This window comes from Antechinus flavipes, chromosome 6 (assembly GCF_016432865.1).
Source record: "Antechinus flavipes isolate AdamAnt ecotype Samford, QLD, Australia chromosome 6, AdamAnt_v2, whole genome shotgun sequence".
Classification (NCBI taxonomy): domain Eukaryota; kingdom Metazoa; phylum Chordata; class Mammalia; order Dasyuromorphia; family Dasyuridae; genus Antechinus; species Antechinus flavipes.
Window position 1 is genome coordinate 154,917,695 of NC_067403.1, and position 22,543 is coordinate 154,940,237.

Genomic DNA, 22,543 nt, shown 5'->3' on the forward strand with positions numbered 1-22,543 from the left:
AGAATTGAGGCTAGAAACAAACCAATTAGGAGACTATTACAGTTGTATAGTCCCAAAGTGATAAGGATCTAAACAAGGGTGATAGTTATGGAGTTGAGACTGGGGACAGATGTAGAGAGATAGTGATAGTTTCAGCTAATGTGACTCCGAGGTTACAAACCTGAGTGTCTGAAACAGATGTTGGAACCCTCTACAAAAATGGGGAAGTTTGAAGGGTGGGTTTGAGGGAGGAGTTAAGATGACTTTACAGCAGTCACAACCCATCTATGCCTTTTCATCCTTTAAGACTCAGTCTTTTCCACTTAGAACAAAAAGGGAGCATTGTCTTCAATGCAATTCTTCTAGGGGGTGCTTCTGAAGGATGAGTGGATGAGGTGATAGAACTTTTCCAAAGGCACTTGCATGATTGTTCCTATATGTATGTGGGTAATAGTTCAATTCAAACTGAATTGAGGTGTCTATACAAGGCTCAGAAAAGGGGGATATAAGAGTAGGAATGGCTGTATTAGAAAAAAAATCCCAAGATTTGGCTAGTTGCTAGAAAGTGTGGGATGTTATAGATCTTACTACCTTCAGATTGATCACATAATCTTGGAAATAGGCCTTATCTGGAGACTACTTGTCTTGTTTAGTGTCTTATAGAAGGATTCCAATTCATGTATGGGTTGGCCCTTCCAATTCTATAATTCTGTCATCAATATCCAAGCCATTATATTAAAAGTATAAAAATGTTGGTTAAAATAAAGTAAACATACTTTCCACCTCCAAGAGAGAAAATTGATATTGTTTGAATACAAATATCATCATACTGATTTATTTCTTCCTTCTTAACGTCCTAAATTCCTTCTTTCCTTCTTCCCTCTCCCCCCTCTCTGTCCCTCTTTCCTTCCCTTTCTTCTTTCCTTCTTTCTTTTGTCTTGTACAGAATGACTAATATGAAAATGTTTTGCATGTTTGCACATGTGTAACCTATTTTGTCTCAGGGAGCAGGGAGGTGACAGAGGGAAGGATATGATTTGGAATTCAAAACTTAAAAAAAAGCAAATATTTAAAATAGTTTTAAATGTAATTGGGAGAAATAAAATATTATTAAACAAACTAGTTGCTAAAAATGAAAAGCCAAGAAATAAAGATTATTGTCATTAAAATTTTGTCTCATACTTATTTTATAAAAACTACAATAATATTCATTTCTTCATTGTGCTATTGATAACTAATTAACTCTGTTACTAGGTAATTTTCACGTAAAACTCCAGTGGGATTGAATTTTCTGGATTTTCTAAGTAGAAACCTCATAAATTAACTTTTATAAAGTAGCAATTAAGTTAAAGGAAAATGAAGGCACAGATAAAAATTTGTATAATTAGAATTGTCACTTTAATTGGTGCTTGCTGACCTAATCTTGGTGAGAGTAATCATGTAAATTTCAGAGTCACAAAATTCTGTCAAAACTGACAGGAAGTTCAGAGGTTCTTCTGTGAAATGCTTTTCTGTTTCCTTCCTTTACCTACTTAACTTCATTCACAGTTACCATTACCTCTCTTCTTCTCTTTCCTCTATCTGTTCAAATATTCTTCCTTCAAGACACTATTGTCCATATTTCCAAGCTGTGGGACCGGCTAAAGATCAACTCTATAAGAGTATTAGACTTATTATTAAGACTATTAGACTTATTAGCTCTATATGTGGTTGAAGGTTTGAGATCATGGAAAGACATCACACTTGCCAAACAAAATTTGTGAATGCATATAAACAGAGGATATGTAAATAATGTATATTGGATTTTTATTTTTTTTTTGTTTTTGAAAGTCCTTAAAAGTATACTTCCTTTTCTTGAAATCAGGATTGTCCTTAGAGTGACCTTCTGTACCTATAAAGTTAACCTAATTCATAAATTAGGAATTCCACAGCTATTTTTTGTATCATAGGATTCCCTTTTTATATGAAGTCAGTATAGAAAAGTCTTGACAGCTATATCTAAAGATAAATGAACATTATGGTGTAATGCCAGAGAAACTGAGGCAAGATAGAGATTAGAAAGTTTTTAATTTTTTATTTGGATTTCTGAGAAGGAGAGATTTACTGGGACCAAAAGAATCCATTTTTGATACCAGGGCTGAATGAGATTTTCATCTCAAAGAATCCAGTCTCAATAGTGAGTTCTCAATGAAATATATACACACCTAGCTCCAAGCTCAGGTACATGAAGGGGGGATGGAGTCCAAACTCTGGTGAGTGAGAATATCCAGGCAGAGACCATCAATCTGCTTCTGACAGGACCATAAATGGGGGTAGGACCATAAATTCTAACAAATTGGGAGATGTTCCACTAGAGTCGGGAAGTTTGAGCTTTAGAGGATACCAATTAGGTATCTGGATAGGACATCTGGAGTTTTATATTTTGGAATGACACAGCCCTAATTATCTCAGTTCTAATGAGCAGAAAAGGGAGGTTGCAACCAGCGAAACTGAGGCAGAACAATTCAAGGAAACTGAGGCGCAACAATTGGGGAAATTGAGGCAGAACAATTTAGGGAAACTGAGACAAGATAATAAAAGGAAACTGTGGCACAACAGTGGTGGAAGGAGTGTTTTTTGCATGTACTAAGTCTTTTGTGTATCATCAGAAAGCCCTTTCTGTGGCCTTATTTCTATCAAAACCTAATTTCTCTTTGTGACTGATTGGCCATGTCCACACACACACACACACACACACACACACACACACACACACACACACACACAGAGTTAGTTGTATTGCTTTCAAATAGGAAGGATAATAGTGCAAATGGAAAGCAGAGTACCTCTCATGGTAAGTTTTTTGTTTTAAGGATTTGCCTTGATCAGAATTAATCCATATAAAACTCCATTTGAAGCTTTAAGAAAATCCCTTTTGATAGTAGAGTTAAAGAAAACCTGGCCATTTGCTTCGTGTGATAGCCAGAAGCCTTCATATTGCCAATTTTCAATTCATAGTCCACAAAACACTATTTCCCTAGACTAAGATGGTAAGCTCAACAATAGCACTCAAGAGTCCTACTTAAAACTGGGCAGGGTTGAAACATTTGAATGCAAATTTGATCACATGTGCATCTATTCCACTCTACTTGTAGGAAGAGGAAGTTCCTAGCTTCCCCCCAAAAGCATTAGAAATTTGCAACGTCATTAAAGGAAGAAGGCAGCAGTGGAGGATCGGTAAATAAAATTTCCTTTGGGTGCCAGTAATGGAATAGTCAAACTTAAACATCTTAATAGTGAGCTAGTAGATTTTAAAAAGGTAATATCATTCCTTTTAGAGTTTAGAAAGATAGAAAAGAGTTTAGAAAAATAGCCCTGATTCAGTTCAGCCCTGAGTTTGAGAACTTTCCAAGTTTGAACTCATAGGATCATCGATTTGATTCTGGAAAGGACCCCAAAGAACATCTGTTCCAACTTCCCTCCCATTTTACAGAAGAAGAAAGTGAGATTTTGAGTGGTTAAATGGGTTACTCATGATCACTTAGGTAAATGTGGCCAGAGTTTTATAGATCTGATCCAAATTCTTTTTCCTCAAAGAATAAATAAGCATGAGAAATGCCTTCAGTACAATACAACGTTCATTTAAACATCCTAACAAGCCACTGTCGGTGATTTATAATAGGACCATGTGCCAGGAATTATGCTAATGTTAAGATGGAACTAATTCACTTCTGTCTAAGAAAGTGACTCTTCATTGTAGTAGGAAAGCCAGCTTTTTAGCTGGTGGCATGATGTCATATGTATCTTATTTTCTCTGGGGGGGAATGAGGTTTTATTTTAGTCATATGATTTATTGAATGGCCTATTAAATATGTATAGTGCAGTATTGACTATTACAATGCCTACTATGAAACATGTGAGAAGTTCATAGTCCATTTGAAAGAAATACATCTGTAGATGAAAGTGAAGTAACACTGACTATCTTGTTTACATCTGGTTGTCTGCATGTTGTCTCTCCGGTTAGATTGTGATCTGTTTGAGATCAGGGACTCTTTATGCTTTTTTTTTTTTTTTTGTATCCTTGGCAATCAGAATAATGCCGGATACACAGTAAGCTCTTAATAAATGCTTATTGTTGACTGATTGAAAAAAAAATATTGCTATGAGCCTGAGTTGTCAGGAAAGACTTAATGACAGAGTTAATATTTCAAAAGATTATGAAATTACAGATTTAAAGGTTCCTTTTGGGATCTTAACTGTCATTTAATCTAAACATTGCATTTACAAATGAGGAAACTGAGGCACAAAAGAAGTAAAATTACTTAACACAAGTAACAGACAATGGGCATCAGATACTGGGTTTGAATATAAGTTTTTGACTGAAAAACCATTAACCTCAGACTGCTATCTCTTAAAAATGTTCCCTACCTGGAATTGAATCCTAGCAGAATGTCAATAAGAGTTCAAGTTTATAACCACTAGACCTTGAAAGATCTAGGATTTGGATTATGAAAAAGAAAAAGGAAATGGAATTCTGGGTAGTATAGGTCTGAACATGAAAGAATTAGAGAAGAGCTTTGTTGAATAGTAGTCACAAGTTAAGGTTGGAAAGGTAGCTGGAGTTGAGGACTTTATTCTGAAACTAATATTGAAGTCATTGAAGATTTTTAATCCAAGTGAATCATAACAAAAACTATTTTTGAAACATTAATCAGTTGGGATATACTGGAGAGATGGAAGTTAGTAAGAAAATAGTATGGGACACCAATTAGGAATGCCATTCTCCAGATGTGATTAGAGACTGAACTTGGATACTTATTTTTTAAAAGAGGAAAGAAATTCAGATGGAGATATTCTGAAGGAAGAATCAATGAGGTTTAGTGACTAAATGAATATAGGATCCAAAGGAGAGAGGGAAGGAATCAAAGGTGGGAGCAATGGAGTTTTGAAGCAAAAAAAGCAAGTCAGGAGAGAGGTCTGATTCATAGAAGATTCTGGATTTGTTTTTAGACGGTGTATTTAGAGAAGGATGTCAAAATCACCATTTTGATCACATGGCCTGATATTCAAAAATAAAAGTTGGCTTTAAGGAGATGGGAAGTTCTTGAGAAATTTTGTGAGGGAAGAAAATGGAGAAGCTTTTAAAAGAGACCCTTGAGTTTGCATAAGGAGCTGTCCAATAAAGGTCAAATTCTGACAGTACCTATGCAAAAGACAGAAGAATGAAAGGAACATAACTAAGGTGACTATAAAAGAGTAGAATTAAGATTTTCTAAGAATGCAAATAAAGGGGAATTTTTAAGTTTTGTGGGGCAAGAAGAATAAGGGTAGAGGAAGTTGTATCCATCTATAGAAATATTATCACTATTGTTACAACTATTGTTACCATTCTTTCCCTAAAATGTTGCTCTGATACTTTATCCTGTAATAGGCTTTGGATTTTGAAAGGTATAACCAGAGGAGACAGAAAGCACCCGGTGGATGCTAGCGATCAGACTGGAAGAGTTTCAATTATGGAACTCTCCTAAAGATCAACTTAGATGAGTTTTGACCATCACATGAAAGCTACTATTATGAGATAGGCTTTTTCACAGGATAGTTAAAAGGAATAGTACTTCTCTAGGCTTTCAAAAAAGGGGCTATTACTAAGTTAGGCATTGGTAGCAGGAAGAAAGGTTTTACTCAGTGGGAGTTTACACTCTGATTATGGGGCTGATGTGTACACCAGTGATGTCAAATTTATATATAAATGTAAGCCACTCGAACTATCATACATAGGATCCCTGAAGGCAGCATATTGATTTAGGAAACCACATATTAACATTATTTATATACTAATGTGTTTTTATTTATTTGTTATGTATTTTCCAATTACATTATCCTCTGGTTTTGTACTGTTTTGGACAGCAGGCCAAATATTTGACACCTGTGACATACACAAACAACAGTTCTGCAAAGAATAAGACCGTATACCACAAAGTTCATATAGAGAGAGAATAAACAGTATCTGACAAGCTTCTTGAAGAAGGCTGGTAACTGAATGGAAGTGTCTGGAAGGCAGAAAGTGAAGGAAAAAAGAAAAAAAGAAGAAGATTCCAAGCAAAGAAAGCATACAAATAGTAGAATGAAGAACTTATGTAACTAATCCTGTTTGGGTTGAAATACAAAGTAAAGACAGTGTAAAATACTGTGTTAATAAGGGTGAAAAAGTAGGTTGGATAATAAAGAACATTCAAAGTTTTTATAGCCCTTGACTTGTAGTTCATTAGATTCTCTTGACAGCTCTGAGAAGTCGGTACAAACAAACATTATTATCTCCATTTTGCTGGGGGAGGGAAACTGAGGTTGAGAGCAATTGTGTAACTTGCCAAGGATCTAACAGATATTAAATGGAGTTCTCTCCCCTAGGCCAGATTATGGAGAGCTTAAATGTCAATCTAGGAATTTGTTAGTCAATGGGAAATAAATGAAGGTTTGGGGGTAGAAGAATAAAATGATCAAAGCAGAATTATGACACAATGGATTATTGCAGGAAGACCATTGAGGAGTCTATTAAGAAAGAAGCCTCAGTTATTTGGAGGATGGATTGGAATAGAGAAGGTAAGGAAAGGGAGTAGATGCTGAGAATCCTGGGGATATGGAAATGATTAATTCACTTTGCATGTGTTGAGATTTTAGTGCTGATGAGATTTTTGTTGTTCAGATGTTTTCAGTTGTGTTTAATTCTTTCTGACCCTTTCTAATCAACAAAGGTGCTGGAGTGCATCAATTTCCTTCTCCAACTTATTTTATAGATGAAGAAAGTGAGGTAAATTGAGTTGTGACTCACCCACAGTCTTAAAATAGCTGATAAGTGTCTAAGACTGGATTTGGATTTTCTGATTCAAGGTCCAGTGGTTTATCTATTGTTCCACCTACTTGCCTTTAGAATCATTACTATTATTATTGATTAGTGAGTTCTTTGCTATGAAATAATAAAGGAACTAGGAGAAGGTCTCCAGACACTTTATTAAGGATTTATAGAAAGATAAAGGACAAAAATCATCCTAGATGCAAAGAGATGAATGTATTGTAGTCTGGGTACATAGATAGGTAGGGGGACTTTACCTCCAACAATGAAATTTGTATCTCTTGAAGTATATATCGGGGCAGATGTATATTGGATGATGGGAAAAAGGTGAGCCTACACAATTTCTACTTATCTTTTCACTGGCATGGGGAACAATCCTTAAGTAGCATAATAGATAGAGCACTGGACTAGGAATCAGGAAGACCTGAGTTCTTTCCTCAGACACTTACCAGTGTGTGTTCCTGGGTAAATCATTTGACTTCTCTCAGCTTCAATTTCATCATCTGAAAATGGTGATAACAATGGCACCTCCCTCACAACATAATTGTGAAGATCAAACAAAATCACTTGTAGAGGACTTTACAAATCTTAAAGTGCTATATAAATATTACCTAGGTATTATAAGAAAGAGGGAATTGAAACCTACAACAATTGAGAAGATAATGGTAATGAGGTCACATGAAATGAAGTCATGTGCTTCGTTGTTTATAAATTGTTTTTGTTTAAAACAACTTAACCTCAGACTTACTAGCTGAGTGATCCTGGGCAAGTCACAGTTGGTTTGCTTGCATAGACTTTAACTAAAAATCCATGGAGATGAGAGAAGTTAGCTATCCCAGAAGGATCTGATCCACATTATTCCAATAGCTCCAGGACCCTCCAAAAGGTATGCATAGGAGAATGCTTATTTTAGCTAAGAAACACACCTTTTTAGGCATTGTCAGAAGCTGTTGTGACTGACTACCCCCAAGAATTCTAAATAAAGGATCACATATAATTGGAACTTAGCTTCATTTAGGTCAAGGTGTTATTTATTCTGTACAATAGTTTTGTTTCATTTTCCATCCTATATTCAATTATTTGGTACATTTCTAAGCTTCAGTAATATATACAATATAGTTCGTGGTTTGCACAAACTTCTGTAGTATGTGCCTGTAACTTATTAATCTACTGTCTTCTCTAGTCATAGATCTGATGAAATACTTTTTGGTGTAATTCCTGGTTGCTAATGTGTTGTTGCTTACTTACATCCATTGTGTGCCTCTGCATTGCCTCTAGATAACTTTCAACTTTATATCTTTGGGAATTGGTATGCTGTGATCTGTAGCTATATGGTGTTGCCAGAAGAATGATAGTCTTTTGTTTCAGGGATTCATGTAGACTACGGTGTGATTTCTGAAAGCAGTTTAGCCTCAGTTTATTGTCTATGTGTGATATTGGTCCTGGATGAAATGACTGATGAATTAGCTCTATATATTGTCAGTCTAACTGTCCATCATTATCTGGACAATAGACATTTTAATACATGTGTTTTTTAGAAAGTTAGGGAAACTTATATATAGTTTTGGATTTCTAGGCATTGATGCCCTTAATAGAATATCACTTATAAACAAGAACTTCTGGAGAACTTTATCTTTTATAGAGAATCCCTTTAATATTTATATACTGTCTTGGCCATCATCATGGCACTGGGAAACACCTTAGGAGAATATATGTTTCTCTTTTTACACTTGATATTAGTAATAATCAGAATGTTGTGATAGGAACAATAACTCAAGATTCTATACTACCAAAACTATTCTAGTTTTTTTTTTTTCCTTCAAAGATAAGGAACCATCCTTAAAACTTAATTATGTTAGAGACTAAAGCTCAGGCCATTAAGGTAATTTTTTGGTGGCCTAAGTAACAACAACAAAAAAAAGTGTATTAAGGAGTCAACAGATCTTCCCTCGGGTTTCTGACCAGCAAATTATCATGGCTGACCTGTAGGCAAAGAAGTTAAAACCACCTGCATAAATGTTTTTTTTTTCCCCAAAACATATGCATGGATAATTTTTCAACAATGAGCCTTGCATAGCCTTGTGTTTCAGATTTTCCCCTCCTTCCCCTCACCCCCTTTCCTAGATGGCAAACAATCCAAGATATACATGTTAAAACATATGTTAAATCCAATATGTGTAAACATATTTATACAATTCTCTTGTTGCACAAGAAAAACCAGATCAAAAAGAAAAAAAAATGAGTAAGGAAACAAAATGTAAGCTAACAACTTCAAAAAGAGTAAGAATGTTATATTGTGATCCACATTCAGTTCCTACAGTCCTCTCTTACAGTCCTCTCTCTGGGTATAGATGGCTCTCTTCATCACAAGATCTCAATGCTATCTGTCTTTCTTTCTTTCTTTCTTTCTTTCTTTCTTTCTTTCTTTCTTTCTTTCTTTCTTTCTTTCTCTCTCTCTCTTTCTCTTTCTTTCTTTCTTCCTTTCGCAATGGCAAATGGGGTTAAGTGACTTGCCCAGGGTCACACAGCTAGGAGGTATTAAGTATCTGAGGCCAGACTTGAACTTAAGTCCTCCTGACTTAAGGATGCTCTAACCACTATACCACCTAGCTGCCCCTCACCCCCTCAATGCTATATTCTTGATCAATATTCTTTTCCAGCTATGATCAAGTTAGCCTCTGTGGGGCTTATTTCATTCTTTTCTTGAATCTGAATTTATTCATGTCAGGCCTGGACTGCAACAAATGTCAATCTCTGTTGTTATTATGCAAAAGAAGTATCATGATATAATTGGATATATGATCAGAAAAGAGAGGCAAAAGATAATTCCTACCCTCAAGGAACTCACAGTCTAATGGAAGAGATTGCAAGCTAACATAAATGTTCAAAAACACTTTATGGGGGAGTGAAGAGAGGAAGAATTAGAAATAACTAACAGAGAGAAAGTACTAGAATTAGGAGGGATTGAGAAATCCTTCTTACAGAAAATAAGATTTTTTAAAAAAAATTTTATAACTACTTTATTGACAGAACCCATGCCAGGGTAATTTTTTTACAACATTATCCCTTGCACTTGCTTCTGTTCCGATTCTCCCCCCTCCCGCCCTCCCCTAGATGGCAAGCAGTCCTATATATATTAAATATGTTGCAGCATATCCTTAATATAATATATGTTTGCAGAACTGAACAGTTCTCTTGTTGCACAGGGAGAATTGGATTCAGAAGGTAAAAATAACTCGGGAAGAAAAACAAAAATGCAAATAGTTTACATTCATTTCCCAGTGTTCTTTCTTTGGATGTAGCTGCTTCTGTCCATCATTTATCAATTGAAACTGAGTTAGGTCTCTTTGTCAAAGAAATCCACTTCCATCAGAATACATCCTCATACAATATCGTTGTCGAAGTGCATAATGATCTCCTGGTTCTGCTCATTTCACTTAGCATCAGTTCGTGTAAGTCTCTCCAAGCCTCTCTGTATTCATCCTGCTGCTCATTTCTTACAGAACAATAATATTCCATAACATTCATATACCACAATTTACCCAGCCATTCTCCAATTAATGGGCATCCATTCAATTTCCAGAGAAAATAAGATTTTAATTGGGACTTCAAGGAAGCCAGGACAGCTGAGTGGCACAAGATGACTCATATTCTTAAATTGAAATCTAGTCTCAGACACTTATCAACAATGGGACCCTGGACAAATCACTTAACCCTATTTGCCTCAGCTCCTTCATCTGTAAAATGAATTGGAGAAGGAAATGGCAAACCACTCCAGTATCTTTGCCAAGACTCAAATGGTTTTATAAAAAATTAGACATGACAGAACAACAAACAAGGGAGCCAAAGAAGACAGGAGGAAGAGATGATGAGAGAGGGCATTTCAGGCATTGAGGAGAGCCTGAGAAAATGTCCAGAGCAGATAAGTGGAAAAACAGAAATTAGGTTGCTGTCATTTGATGGAAGAGTGTGTGTGTGTGGGGGGGGGGGGCGGTTGACATAAAAAGGGGACAAAAGGATAGTTAAGTTATCATGAAGAACTTTTGAGTACCAAACAGAGGATTTTATATTTGATTCTGGAGGTAATGGGTAGCCATTAGAGATTATTTAGTAGAAAGCTGAAATAGACTAACTACAGTTAATAAGTGTCTGAGTCAGGTTTGGAACTCAGATCTCCTGATTCCAAGTCTGCTGAGTCAAATATATTTAGCAATTTATTTGCTTTTCTCATCTTTTGGAGATCCCTAAATGGCATCAGGTCACCTGATCTGGTCCAAGTATCCCCTGGGTACCAAAATAGCTTATAGATGTGATTTCTGAGGAAGAGCTGTGTTGAAGAGGCAGGAACTGATTTTCTGAAAGGGGAAGAAGCTGGTCTCGGGAATGTACAGGCTGCTGAATGTACAGTTTGACATCATGCCCAGCAGAGTTCTAGAACATATTCATCACTGGATGATTTGCAGATACTTAGGAAGGGAAGCAGTTATTCCTTTAAACTGCCTTAGCTTTGTGAAAAACAAGTCATGAAAAATGAACTTTGTTTCCTTTTCTGTCAGACTTTCTGGGATCAGAGACATACTAAGTATTAGAAAGGATGCCATCCAAACCCCAAGTTTTATAGGTTGGGGAAAGTGAAGCTCTGATGAGTGACTTTTCTAAACAAATCAGGAATTAATCCTCTACTTCCAAATTCAGTGCTCTTTTCTGAGCTGAGAACTAGTTACCATGTCAGTTGAAAACCTTTGGCAATATCTTTGTGGAAGTAGGCCAGATGAAAAGAGAGTAGGAAATATTCTTTGGAAGCATTCCACCTAAATGGTGGTGCAGTGGACCTGGAATTAGGAAGACCTGGGTTTAAATCTAGTCTCATACACTTACTAGCTGAGTAACCCAAAGCAAGGAATTTAACTCCTGTTTGCCTCATTTTATTATTTGTAAAATGGGGACACACTAGAGAAGGAAATGGCATACCACTCCAGCATCTTTCCCAAGAAAACCTCATTGACTTTGCCTATGGGGTCAAATAGAGTCAAACATAACTAAACAAGTGAAGAGAAAAGCAAAGCTTTTTTATAACTTGAATAGTGGAGCATTCTAACAGTTGATTACATTTTTCTTAGGAGTTTTGATGTGATCAGTTTTTTTTTTCTTGTATATATATGCACATACATACATATGCAGTAAGACCTGAGAATGAAATCTGGCAGTCAGGTCAGGGAGATGTGAGAATATTTTGTTTTGGATTTAATCAAAAAATAAGTAATTACTGAAGTACTTCCCCAAAATGAAATCAAATGTTCTCACTTAGTTGATGGCCTCATATCATCATTTCTAAGAAAAACTATATAGTGAGACTGCTGACTGACTCAAATATAAACATACACACACATAATGTATGTGTGTGTGTGTGTGTGTGTCTCTCTCTCTCAGGTATATATGTATACATATATGATATATGCATATACATATGTTTGTATACATGTGTGTGTGTGTGTGTGTGTGTGTGTGTGTGTGTACATCTCCTGAACACCAATATGAAAGATGTTGGTTGCTGGGATTGTGTTTTTCTCCCACAATAACCAAAGGAAAACCAAGAAAATACAGCAGAAATGCAATCAGCATTTGAACATGAGAGTTAACTTAGATCTAACCATCATTTTTTGGAGTGGGTAGGAGATAGAGGTTGATATTTCATTTTCAAAGTTTTTTTCTTCTTGAAATGAAAACAAATGATAAATACTTTTCATAATCCTGTATTGAATCTTTTCCCCTTTAAATTCAGTATATTATATAAAACAGTAGAGATGCAAATTTTTTAATTCCCTAGGACCTATCCTCAAAGTGTACACTAAGAGAAATGTTGAAATAAATTTAAAGGTTGAATTTTCATTTATCCCATTTGAACCCATTTGAAAGTTATAGAGATTGCATTAAAAAAACAAAACAAAACAGAAAACCCAGTGATTTTCACAGACAAATCAATAGGAAAAACTATTGTTGTTTGTGAATATGATAAATGATCCTTGCTTTCCATATGAACCAAAAAATTAAAAACCATGAATTGTTCAGGTAATGGTTCATCAGGAAGTTGCAAAGTAATACTTTTAATACATTCTCCTGTGGAATTAACCATGATCGCAACTTCATAGATTTTTAATTAAAATGGAAAATGAAGACTAATATTTTATGGCTATTTATGGTATTCTTTATATCCTGCTGTCCCATGGAGCCTTCTCCTTTTTTATTAATTCTTTTAAAATTTTTGAACTTAAACACAATAAATAATAAACATTTTCATATGCAAGACAACTAAGTAGGCAAGCACTAGAGTTGGAATCAGGAAGACCTGAGTTCAAATTTATCTTCAGATAAATATATATATATTATATGTATAATATATATATTTTAAATACCTTAGTAATCCTCCTTTTTTCCCCCTGAAAGTCCTCTTAGAAACCTTTCTTCTCCCTTTCCCCTCCCCCTTTGAAAGAAAAGAAAAACAAAACTCTTGTAAGCAAAACAAATGCCCACACTGGCTACTTCTGATGTCTCCTACAAAGAGTCTATTGCTTTCTGTGACAGCTTATTTCCAAGAATTTTGCTGAATAAAGCATGAAACATTTCTTCCTCCAGTAATAGCTACAGGAGGATGTTTAGAAGAAGAGGCTCTTTTAAAAGAAAATGTTTTGAGTGAGAGACTTCAACTTTTTTCCCTTTTTCTTTACCATGCCCATTTACAATAGGGGTTGTAATTTTCTACCAATCTGCATAATGACAGAGTTGGAAGATACCTTATTGGTTGTCTGTTCTGAACCTTGGAAAAGTGGATTGAAGGCTGCTTTCAGAGTCACAGTGACAGACAGAACGACCCTCCTCCCCCCATACACATGTATATTAGTTATATTATTCTGAACAACTCACTTGACCATTCTATGTACACAGGAAACCCTACTTGGTAGTAGAGTGAAAAGAGCTTTTGAATTATAAGGCCTGGATTCTAATCCCACCTCCCATACTTACTAATTATATGACTTCAGGCAGGGGACTTCCCTGACATTAAGTTTACTTATCTGCAAAATCAGACTTCTGATGCCTGTTTCAGCTCTGTGTTCGTATTCCTGTAAATAAGAAATTTCTTTACAACTTCCCTGACAAATGGTCATTCAGGCTTCATGTGAAGAACTCTTAGTGCCCCCATTCTCTTGGTCCACTTCCTTTGGATGGACTATGTTTTCTTCCTAAAATGTGGCAATGATTCTCAAATCTAAACATTGTTTTCCAGATATTATTAGACAAAGGCAATAGATACCAGGACTATCACCTCCTCTGTTCTGGGAGCTGAGTTTCTATTAATATAATTTAAGATTGCATTAACTTTTTTGGCTGAAATTGTTGAATCATTTTGAATACAGTTTGCTTAAACTCCCCCAATCTTTCACATGGGCTGTTGTCCAGCCATACCACTTTATCTGGCCTTTTTTTTTTTTTGGTTGTTTTTGTGTTTTTGAATATGTGCAGACTTATTTTTTTTTTACCCATTTAAGAATTTACATGTTGCTCTATTACATTTAATTTTATTGAATTCAACCTATCTTTCTAGACTTTCATGATAACACGTATCATTTGATATATTAGCCAGTTAACTCTTCCATCTTTTTGCTAACTTCTTGCCAGCTTCATCTTAATTGCCCCCAAAATAAAGAAGAAATTATTGAGACTGAGTTGAGGCTGATCTAATCTTTAGAAACAAAGCATTTTATCTATTTCTGACAATTCCCCATCAGCATTTGGCTGCAGAGTTTCTGTAGTTATAAGCTGAGAAACATGAGGCGTTGGTCTATTCTTACAAGAATGAATGATCCTGTGAAATAAGACACAATTACATCATGTTAATTTAACTACTCTTGTTGGCTTCAGTAAGTACTATATACAGTGGTATTCAGAAGTGATCTTCACAAAAGCAAATTGTGAATATTTTGGGCATTTCTACCAGAATTCACCCTTTATCTTCTCACCCCATGTCAGAATTCTACCTTTCCCCAATTTTAAATTTAGTCAGTTTTAATGCTAAGTGTTAAAAACAAAAACAAAAGATTCGTTACTTGCTAGCTGCAGTTTTCTGGAATGTCTTTCCCCTCTATGACACTCAAACATTTCTCAAAGTTTTGCAGCAGTTCAATGAGGAAACATACATGAAGCACAGATCCCTAGACTTCCCAGTCTTCCCATATTATTTTGGGCCTACCTTTTTGATTTCTCTCTCCTTTTTCAAAAGTACAAGCATCGAGGGGTTGAAGAGGAAGAGAAGAGATAATAGGATAGAAGGAGGGAAAAAGAAGGGACTTTCCCTATATAGTCTTACAGTGCCAACAGCTTAGTTTATATTTTATAATTTTAGACAGAAAACCTGCCTTTGTAATTAATGCAAATATTACTCTGTGATTCATTCTTTTTAAGTGAATCTTGATTCCTGGAGTGTTCTATTTACAATTACACAATTTTGCTGACATTAATATTGCTTACCTTAAGATTTTTTAGGACTGTGATTTATCACAAAAGATTTGTCTTAATTAGAAAAAAAAACTTTTTAAAGCTTCTGATTTTAACTGTCAGTCTTGTGTCTTCTGTAGACTGCTGGTAGACTGTTCAACTACTAGCTTGTTTGCTTGCTCACTCATGCTCTCTCTCTGTCTGTCTCTTTCTCTGTCTCTTTGTCTCTCTGTCTCTGTCCTTTTTCACACACACACACACACACACACACACACACACACACACACACACACACTTTAGATCTTGAAGGAACCTTAGAAACCATTGAGTTTAATCCCTCATTTCTCATTTTACTGATGAGGAAATCAAATTGAAATGACCTGTCCGGGATAATAGCTAAAAACTCACAAGATTTGAAATCAGTTTTTGCTGACTCAAAGCCAATACTCTATGTCAAGTGGCTGCCTCTAAATTTTGTGCTTTGGAGAATGTTTAACATATCATAGAAACTCAACACATTTAGTAGAAGTAATATAGTAATAATTCTGATGGCATATATGAAATTGTTTGGGTTGCATGATACTACAGAATATCAATCAAATTTATAGCAGCTTATTGGGAACCCATTTTTAAGAAGCCCAATGGGTGTCCCAAATGTTTGTTTAACTGAAAGTTTACCACTCTATATTACAAGGCAGCCCAGCTATGTAATAACTATGTATTGTAATACATAGCAGTGTAATAACTAAAATTGGAGTATAAGGACCTCTGAATTCCATCTTCTTTTTTCTTACATGTGTGACTCTGGGCAAAAAAAATTTATGTCACGTGGCTCTTTTCAATAGTGAGGTGATTTAGGCTAATTCCAATGATCTTATGATGAAGAGAGCCATCTGTACCCAGAGAAAGGATTGTACGGACTGAGTGTGGATTACAACATAGTATTTTCACTTTTTGTTGTTGGTTGTTTTCTTATATTTTGCTTTCTTTCTCATTGTTTTCCTTTTTGATCTGATTTTTCTTACACAGCATGATAATTATGGAAATATGTATAGAATTTCACATATTTAACAACATATATTGGATTACTTGCCTTTTAGGGAAGGAGATGGGGAAAAGAGAGGGAGAAAAAATTGGAACACGAAGTTTTGCAAGGGTAAATGCTAAAAACTATACATATGTTTTGAAAATAAAAAAGCTTTAAATACAAAAAGAAAAAAGGACCACAAATGGAAAGCCAAAGTTGGAGGGGGTGTGGGAAAATAGATAAATCAATATTTTGTTGGTTGAACTATGAAATGACACATCCATTTTGGAAAGCAATTTGGAATTATCCAGAGAGAGTAATAAAAATGTCCATAGTCTTTAAAAAAAATTAGTCAAAAATTGTTTTTATATATAATTGGAAAATATAGGATACTACTAAAAAAGTAGAGGGTACATAGCTGAGATTAGTAGGAAATAAGACTGTATAGAACCTTCTAATCTAGAGATAGGTCAATCAGTCATTCAGCCAATAATTGATATGTACTCAATTTCTGGAGGAGGAGAGGATTTCTTGATATCATCTAAGACATCTAGCCCTCTTAGTGTATAGGGCAGTTAAGGAAATAATTAGCTTTGATTTGAATTCAGGAAAAGGTTAAAACTTGGCAGGCAATAAACCAGTCTTAATATGCTGCAAGAACAGGGCTTTATTCATATATTCATTCATTTTTAATTTTTTTTAAGAACAAGGTTTATAAACTTAATTTTTCACATCAGAGGGCAAAATTGAATGGAAAATGGGATGAAATAAAATGAGTTCAGATGATCATAACAATGATCATTCAGTTAACATTTTGTGAATGAGATTCTTTCTCATTCACAAAATGGTACTGGCACTGGCACATTAGCAGGACTTCAGCAAGTAGAAGATGTGCTGAGACCTGTAGACTCTAACCTTCTGGTATGTATTGAAGCAGATGGAAAAGTGCTGCCTTTGGAATCAAACTCTTGAGTCAGATGTTTACCATCTGAGTGACTTTAGATAAATCACTTAATTTCTCTGGGCATCTGTTTTCTCAACTATAAAAGGAGGGGTTTGAACTAGTTTCCTGAAAAGTCTGTTTCAGGCTTAAATCTATGTGGCCATTAGCTATTGACCATTAGCTCTTAGTTATACTTTTAAAAACAGGTTTTATTGCTATTAAGATTATCGAATATCAATATGGAAGCTTACTTCAATAGAATAAACTTTTACCAGTATTATCTTAAGCTTCACTCCTTCCTATCTTTTTAGTTTGTAGATGTAATAAAAAGGTGTAATAAAACCTGCCTTCTTTTTATTCCTTATACAAGACACTCCATCTCCTGAGTCTAGATATTTTTATTTACCCCCAAGTTGATTATTTTCATATTGTCTACCCCATTATCTTGTGAGCTCCTTGAGAGCTTGTTTTTGTTTTTGCCTTTATATCCCTGGTGCTTAGCACTGCCTTGCACATAGTAGTTGTTTAATAAATGCTAGTTAACTGACTTTAAAAAAAAAAAATCTGGTTCATTTTTGTTGAATAATTTTGAAAGTTTTTTGCCTTTCTAGTCCCTGTATTATCAAAAAGGATCTATGTCCCCAAAAAGTGACTTTCTTCTCAAATTCCCAAAGAAAACTATGTCCATCTTGAAGAAGATAGGGAGGGAGAGATGCTTTTCCTTTCTCACTTTCAAAATCCTTTCATTTCTTCCTTTCAGTTCCAGAATGGCAGAAGAGGATCATTACATATTGAGAATGCATGAACAAGTAAGTGCTGGAATGATAATGTCAAAACAGTTTTCTTAATTATGTTTAAAGAATTCATATTGGCTTATTAAAAATAAAATCAAAGTTAGTACTGTTAATGACTAAGTCCAGTGGAAATTTGTCATAGTCAGGAGGGTCTACAAGTATTTAGTAAATGAGTAATGGTCATCTCAGATGGAAGGCACCAGTAATAGGGTCAATGGGAAAAGGTCTCTTGAAGAAGGTGAGATTTGTGCTCTTTTCTTTAATTATTTATTTGGGGGGAGGGGGGAGACAACTAGGGTTAAGTGACTTGTCCAGGGTCACACAGTTAGGAAGTGTTAAGTGGCTGAGGTCATATTTGAAGTGAGGTCCTCCTGACTTCAGGATTGGTATTGCATCATCTAATGGCGCTTTTGCTGAGTCTTGAAGGAAGCCACGAACTACAAGAAGGGGATGTGTGGAGGAGAGCATGAACAGGATACAGGGTGACAAGATGGAATGTTTGAGAGTAGGGAACAACCTAGAATCTCTATATCATAGAATATATTCAGAGGAGTAAAATACAGAAGACTGTAAGAATTAATGCATACTGCAAAGGCAAATTCATGTCTTCTAAATTATTGCACACATAAATTTCTATTACGATGCAGTAAAAGAAGCAGCCAGATGACTTAATGGAGAGAGAGCTGGGCCTAGAGACAGGAAGGTCTGAGTTCCAACGTATTTATTTATTTATTTATAGTAGCTTTGTATTTTTCAAAATACATGCAAAGATAGTTTTCAACATTTACCCTTGCAAAACTTTGTATTGCATATTTTTCTCCCTCCCTCCCCCTAGCTATATGATCCTAGGTAAGTCATTTTTAACCTCTATCTGCCTCAGTTTCCTCAACTGTAAAATGGGGATCATCATATCATCTACCTCCCAGAGTTGTTGTGAGGAACAAATGGAATAATAATTATCAAGTGTTTAATACATTGCCTGGCACATACTAGCCTCTGTATAATGCTAGGTGGCATAGTGGTAGAGTGCCTGCCTGGAATTAGGAGAACTCATCTTCCTGAATTTAAAATCTGGCCTCAGACACTATTTATGTCACTCCGGGCAAGTCATTTAACTTTGTTTGCCTCAGTTTTCTTATCTGTAAAATGATTCGGAGAAAGAAATGGCAAACTACTCCAGTATCTTTGCCAAGAAAACCCCACTGGGATCACAAAGAGTTGGGCATGACTGAAACAACTCAACAAGAACAATACTTTCTTTTTCCTATATCTACTCCCCATATAAAGTTAATTTCTATTCCTTTATGATGGCCAGCTCATAATTTAGTTTTTATTATGTCTAATGTGGCCCAGCCTTTCTCTCTACCATTCAATTCAAAACCAGTTAGAAGTTAGTTTCTTTAAGAGTAGAGCCCTGGAATTTAAAGGTAATGATTTGAATTAGTAATATTAAATTGATATAACCTACAAAACAGGTAATTTATTCCCCTTGCCCCATTTTTACAAATACTTCTTTATACCTCTAATTTTATAACTTTACCTCATTTGGTCCGTGTAATGACACTATAAAGAACTAGAGTCTTCCATATATAAATGAGAAAAGGAATAATCAGGGACATGTTTATCCAGGAAGTAGCAGAACCAGGAATGAAACCAGACAGAAAACAATGTCAAAAAGCAAATCAAAGAAGGCCTCATAAATTCATTTTCCAAAAAAGCAAAGTGAGGTCTCTTACTCTGGTTTAGACTAAAAAAAAAAAAAAAAAATACAGTTTTCTTAAAAGTACTGTGTTTAATCAGACAGTCAACAAACATCTAATTGCTGAGGATGCAACAAAAAGATATTCCATACTTTCAAGGAACTCCTTGTCTAATGGAGACGTCCATGGGTGTGTGTATGTGTGTAGGATAAACCTTAATTTTAATGCCTTCCCTCTGAGATTACCCTAAATTTATCTTCTTTGTGATGTATTAAAAAAATAAAAGTTTATCCTGTTAAAAGTGAAAATTACCTTTCACAGACTTAACGATTTTTTTTAAAGTGGGGAAATGGGGTAGGCCCAGGAATGCCTTCTTTGATTGTGATGTGACAGACACTTGGCTACTCAGAATTTAGGCACCCTGGTTTTACCTTTCACTTTTAATATGTTGCTTTGACAATTAAAGGTGAACCCTAACCCATGTATAAGGACTATTCTGCTTGGTTTAAAACCATGTTTTCCTGCCTAAACACAGGAAATCTTTTTATCAATAAAAGATGGTTGGCCCTCCAAAAACTGCTGGGGAGACATTCATTTTGAAAGTGCCTCTTATGTGGGCATCTTTACCCTCACTAGCAACAAGGGTGGAGCATTTCCTTATCTTTCTTCTCTTGAGGGGGGGAGGGCCCCTTGAAGGTATGTATTTAGGAGTATGTACATTTTCTTTTTCTCTTCTTTCTTTCTTTTTTTCCCCTAAATTCTGGGATCAGTGCTTCATATTTCTGAAAAATCAGCAATTTACCTTAAGGATAGTAGCAAAAGAGGCTGATCTAATATTGATTCCTTTCTTTCCTAACTAGCGAACCTTTGGAATGTGTGGCACACCATAGGTTGGCTCTTCCCTTCAGTCTTGTCCAGCTGAATGTGTAGCTCCTCTAGAAGAGATCATTTCTTTTAAATCTGCAGCCAACTGAGATATCTGATCTTTTCACTTCAACCCAGGGTCATTCTGAGTTTTCACCTTGCTATTCCACATCATTTCAAAAAGAATCCAAGGCTTAAGAAGAAGGTTAGACATAGAAATAAGAGAGTACTACATGATAGATATTACCTGCATGGTCCTTAGGAAATTAAAAAATATATTTTTCACAAGTTTTTGTATTGTTTGGTGTTTTAAAAAAATATACATCCATTGGTACGGTATTTTAAATATTTCAAACTTAGCTTTTTAAGACATACTAGGATAAATAGTGGTTTAATTTATTTTTAAATGACTTTTATTTCAGATGTTTCAAATGGAACCTTATAATATTGGGATAAATGCAATTCTTAATAGTTCAGGATTACTTCCAGCAGACATACCACTGCCAACAGGTAAGACATCCTTCTTCCTCTGTAGGGTTAAGTTTATTTGAGAACTATGGTTATTTTCTTCCTTCCCTTTCCTCTTTCCTTCTCTTTTTCTTGTTCTTCCCTTTCCCCTGTCCTCTTCCCTTTCCCCTTTTCTCTCTCTTTTCCTTTTCTTCCTTCCTTTCTCTTTTCCTTTTCCTTTCCTTTCTTTTCCTTCTTTCCTTTCCTTTCCTTTCTTCCTCCCTCCCTCCCTTCTTTCTTTCTTTTTAGGTGTCCCTACATACTCTGCTTTAGAAATTCAGGGATTTGTTTGAAATAAAACCAGCTTATTCGAACACTAATGATTCAGAGAATTTTTGCCAAAATTGGCCTGAATAAAAGCATCAACTATATTACCCACGGTACACATAATCATGGTTATGAATGTTCTCTGTTAGCCCATGGTTTTGTGCCCTGGATGCCCTCTGGGCCCAGATCACCTTCCCTTCTTCCTTCTAGCTCCAATTTCTTTTCAGCTTTGTTTTTCAAGCTTTTTCTAAAAAAGATTAATTTGTATTTAATTGTGCTGTTAACTATGCCTTCAACAGAATCAGCATTTTCCTTTTCTCCCAGTCATTTGGTGTTAAGACCAATATTGACATAATTCCCATCTTCTCCTGTAGCTAATCCTCCCTCTGATTCCTTGAATGCACAGGATTTCTAGAAAGCCATCCCCAGAGAAAATCTTACTCCTTTATAGCAGTCAGATTATAATTTATCTTTTATTATCTCTTCTGTGGCCTAACCTTTCAAACCAGTACTACCTAATTCAAATTTGTGCTAGATTTACAGATTTTTACCAATTTGCTTCTGATTCCAAACCTTCTTTGGTCACTTCTGCCTCCTCCCATTTAATTTCTTTCTTTCTGACAGGGATCCTCTGAGAAATTTTTAAAATTTCTCTTTCTTCCAGAATTGCTCTGGTTGAGCAATGCAGTTGGCCATTTGTTCCTATCATAGGACCTGTCCTCTGCTTTATTGTAAAGCTAGATAAAATATTCAGAATCTTTACAGTTCTCCATCTTCATTTTACTTTCTCCCCATTCTCAATTGCACTTTTGCCAGATCTATATAACTCACATTTTTTTAATGGGGTCTCATAGTGTCATCAACACATAGCACTGAAAAATCTCCTATTTATTTCTTTTAAATTTAGCAATTGTTTGCATTGCTCCCCTTCACTCCTTTCTATCTTCTGACATTTGTTATTTTCATATTTCTTTTTCTCACTTGAATTATGATTAAATTTTGTTGCCTCTGAATCCCCAAACTAAAACTCTTGGTATCCCAAAAGTTTGCTGATTGACAGAGGGAAACAGACTGGAACTTTAAATATACTAATCCATAGAATAGATAATTCCCAAGTAGATGATCAATCTTTAGTGCATTGGG

General features: G+C 35.3%; 1 protein-coding gene across 2 annotated transcripts in view; it reads left to right on the top strand.

Annotated features, from left to right (window-relative positions):
* The window catches only part of NFKB1 (nuclear factor kappa B subunit 1), a 161,833-nt gene that overhangs the window by 16,140 nt on the left and 123,150 nt on the right, over window positions 1-22,543 (top strand). For both annotated transcript variants that reach the window (XM_051966185.1, XM_051966186.1), the window contains exons 2-3: window positions 18,029-18,077; window positions 21,049-21,136. In XM_051966185.1, the coding sequence (XP_051822145.1) occupies window positions 18,036-18,077; window positions 21,049-21,136 (130 nt within the window). In that variant the 5' untranslated portion in view covers window positions 18,029-18,035. The remainder of the gene's footprint in view (window positions 1-18,028; window positions 18,078-21,048; window positions 21,137-22,543) is intronic.